The following is a 2,258-nucleotide window of genomic DNA, read 5'->3' as shown; positions in this document are numbered from 1 at the left end:
CACACACACACACACACACACACACACACACACACACACCATTTCTTCTGTTCAGGTTCAGTTCCCAGACAGGTCCATGTGTTCCCTGACAAGTGACATTAAGGTGACCTGTGTGTGTCAGTGTTTGTGTCTCTCGTTTGAAACTTAGAGAGCCGCAGACAGCTGAGGCGGCTGCTCCTCGCCATGACTCATTGAGTGGTGAGGAGCGGCGGTGGGGTGAGGCGGTGAAGCGGTGCGGTGGGGCCTGTTCTCCTCACAGGGGGAACTAATTTCTTGAGCTGGCGGTGGAGGAAGACTCCATTAAAGGGCATATTTAAGCACATTTGCAATCCTAAGAAGAAGGTAACGGTATCGGAGTTGGCGGCGGCTCGAGGAAAGTCTTTCATGTCGTGTCCACAGGACAAACGCACATCAAAGGCAGAGGACGTCCTCGCTAAATGAGGACTTGTGGATTAGAGAGACGGACGGGCAGGTGGCCCCCAGACTGTCCTCTGCGGCACGTCTACCGGGCACGCCGCCTCACTGAGCTCGCTCCAACCGCCACCTCGCTGAGCGCCATGCTATCGGTGCTCGCCATGCAAATTAAATCCGAGAGGGCCCTTTAATGGAGTCTTCCTCCACCGCCAGCTCATGAAATTAGTTCCCCCTGTGAGGAGAACAGGCCCCACCGCACCGCTTCACCGCCTCACCCCCTTAACGCCCCGCCATTCAACCTGAGCTCGCCCCATAGTCGCAAGACCGCCCCAACACACCAAGTAAAACCACCCTATCGCTGAGCGTCAAAGGGGCTTATCCGGTGCTTCTGCTGCTAGGCTATCTGTGCTACGCCATCTTGCAAAATTAAAAAAAAAAATTCCGAGAGGGGGGGGGGGCGTGCGCGCGTGTAAGTAAGGGAGGGGGGGGGGGGGGGTGGCTTTGAATTCCTGCAGGAGGGAGATTCTCCTCTGCCTCCCCCCTCTGCTGCCTCTGTTATCAGCCCAGTGCTGGGGGAGACGCAGAGGGAGGAGGGAGGAGGGGGGAGTATCTGTGTGCAGAAGTAGCACCTCCCCCTCCTGCTGTATGAGCACAGAGGCTGCAGGCGGGAGCTCTGCACCTGACAGTCCCAGCGCAGGGCACAGGAGGCTCCTGTGTTTGAACATGTGAACGTCATGTTGAGGTCATGAGCCAACCTCTGACCTCTGACCTTTCAGATATAATCATAGAATCAGCTTCCTGCTCGCTCGAGGTGATGCGCCGCTCCTCTAATTATCGCTCAGCCCGTCACTCAGGTTTCACTCCGCTCCGCTCAACCCGCTCAAACCGCTTGACCCGCTCAAACCACTCATACCCCCTCAACCCGCTCAACCCGCTCAAACCGCTCAACCCGCTCGAACCACTCCGCTCCAGGAAAATTAAATTAAAGGAGCGGTCTGTGAAATCATCTCTGAATCTTTCCCATGATGCTCTGTGTCTCAGCAGGTGATGGCGGCTGGCTTCCAGCTGGATGACTCCGTGTGATGGGGGTCTCCTCCGGTCTCACATCTATTAATCCAGATCGGTGTGATGCTGCGGGGGGCCCAGGGGTCCGGAGCCCGGCTGTCTCCACCAGGTAAACATTAGCATAGTAATTATCCGGGTTAATTTGGCAAATTAGCGGCATGTTGTTGTTTCCTGTGTGGCCCCCGGAGGAGCAGCTGCTCCTGTAGCGGGGCCAGGAGGAGGTCCACCAGGAGCCCACTGTTCAGGACTCGCAGGATAAGCGGAACTGGATTAATCCCCCTTACATCTTGCACTGCTCCTCATACTCCTGCTGCTCCTCATGCTCCTCCTGCTGCTCCTCATGCTCGTCATACTCCTGCTGCTCCTCGTGCTCCTCCTGCTCCTCCTGCTGCTCCTGCTCGTGCACTCATTGCGGTGCATTTGAGCTCTGTGCAAATAATAACTATAGTCATTTATGATCACGGTGTTCTGCATTCATTCATCTGTTTGATTTGTTCTCTCAGTTCATCAGAGTGACATCACTACCCAGAGGACCAATGAGAGGTCAGGACTCAGAGGACCAATCAGAGTTCATGTTCATCTGACCTGTGAGTGTCTCTCCTCTCTGTCTTTACTGTCACACCTGAGACCATGTGACCGTGACATCGTACAGCAGGTTAACGAGTGTAACGTGTCGAGGTGATGACATCATCGTGTGTGTGTGTGTGTGTGATTGGCTGGTGACTGAACTCTGATGTGGGGGCGGCTGTGGCCCAGAGGTAGAGTGGGTCGTCCTCTAA

At 55.3% G+C, this 2,258-nt stretch overlaps 1 protein-coding gene across 1 annotated transcript in view; it reads left to right on the top strand.

Annotated features, from left to right (window-relative positions):
• LOC121948673 (enhancer of polycomb homolog 2-like) overlaps nucleotides 1-1,497 on the top strand; it is an 8,245-nt gene extending 6,748 nt beyond the window's left edge. Inside the window, exons 11-12 of the mRNA XM_042494072.1 lie at nucleotides 628-755; nucleotides 1,459-1,497. Coding sequence (XP_042350006.1) covers nucleotides 628-755; nucleotides 1,459-1,497 — 167 coding nt within the window. The remainder of the gene's footprint in view (nucleotides 1-627; nucleotides 756-1,458) is intronic.
• The last annotated feature ends 761 nt before the right edge of the window (nucleotides 1,498-2,258 follow it).

Source organism: Plectropomus leopardus, chromosome 10, assembly GCF_008729295.1.
Source record: "Plectropomus leopardus isolate mb chromosome 10, YSFRI_Pleo_2.0, whole genome shotgun sequence".
Classification (NCBI taxonomy): domain Eukaryota; kingdom Metazoa; phylum Chordata; class Actinopteri; order Perciformes; family Serranidae; genus Plectropomus; species Plectropomus leopardus.
The sequence above is the reverse complement of the archived record's forward strand: the minus strand, read 5'-3'. Positions and strand labels throughout refer to the sequence as shown.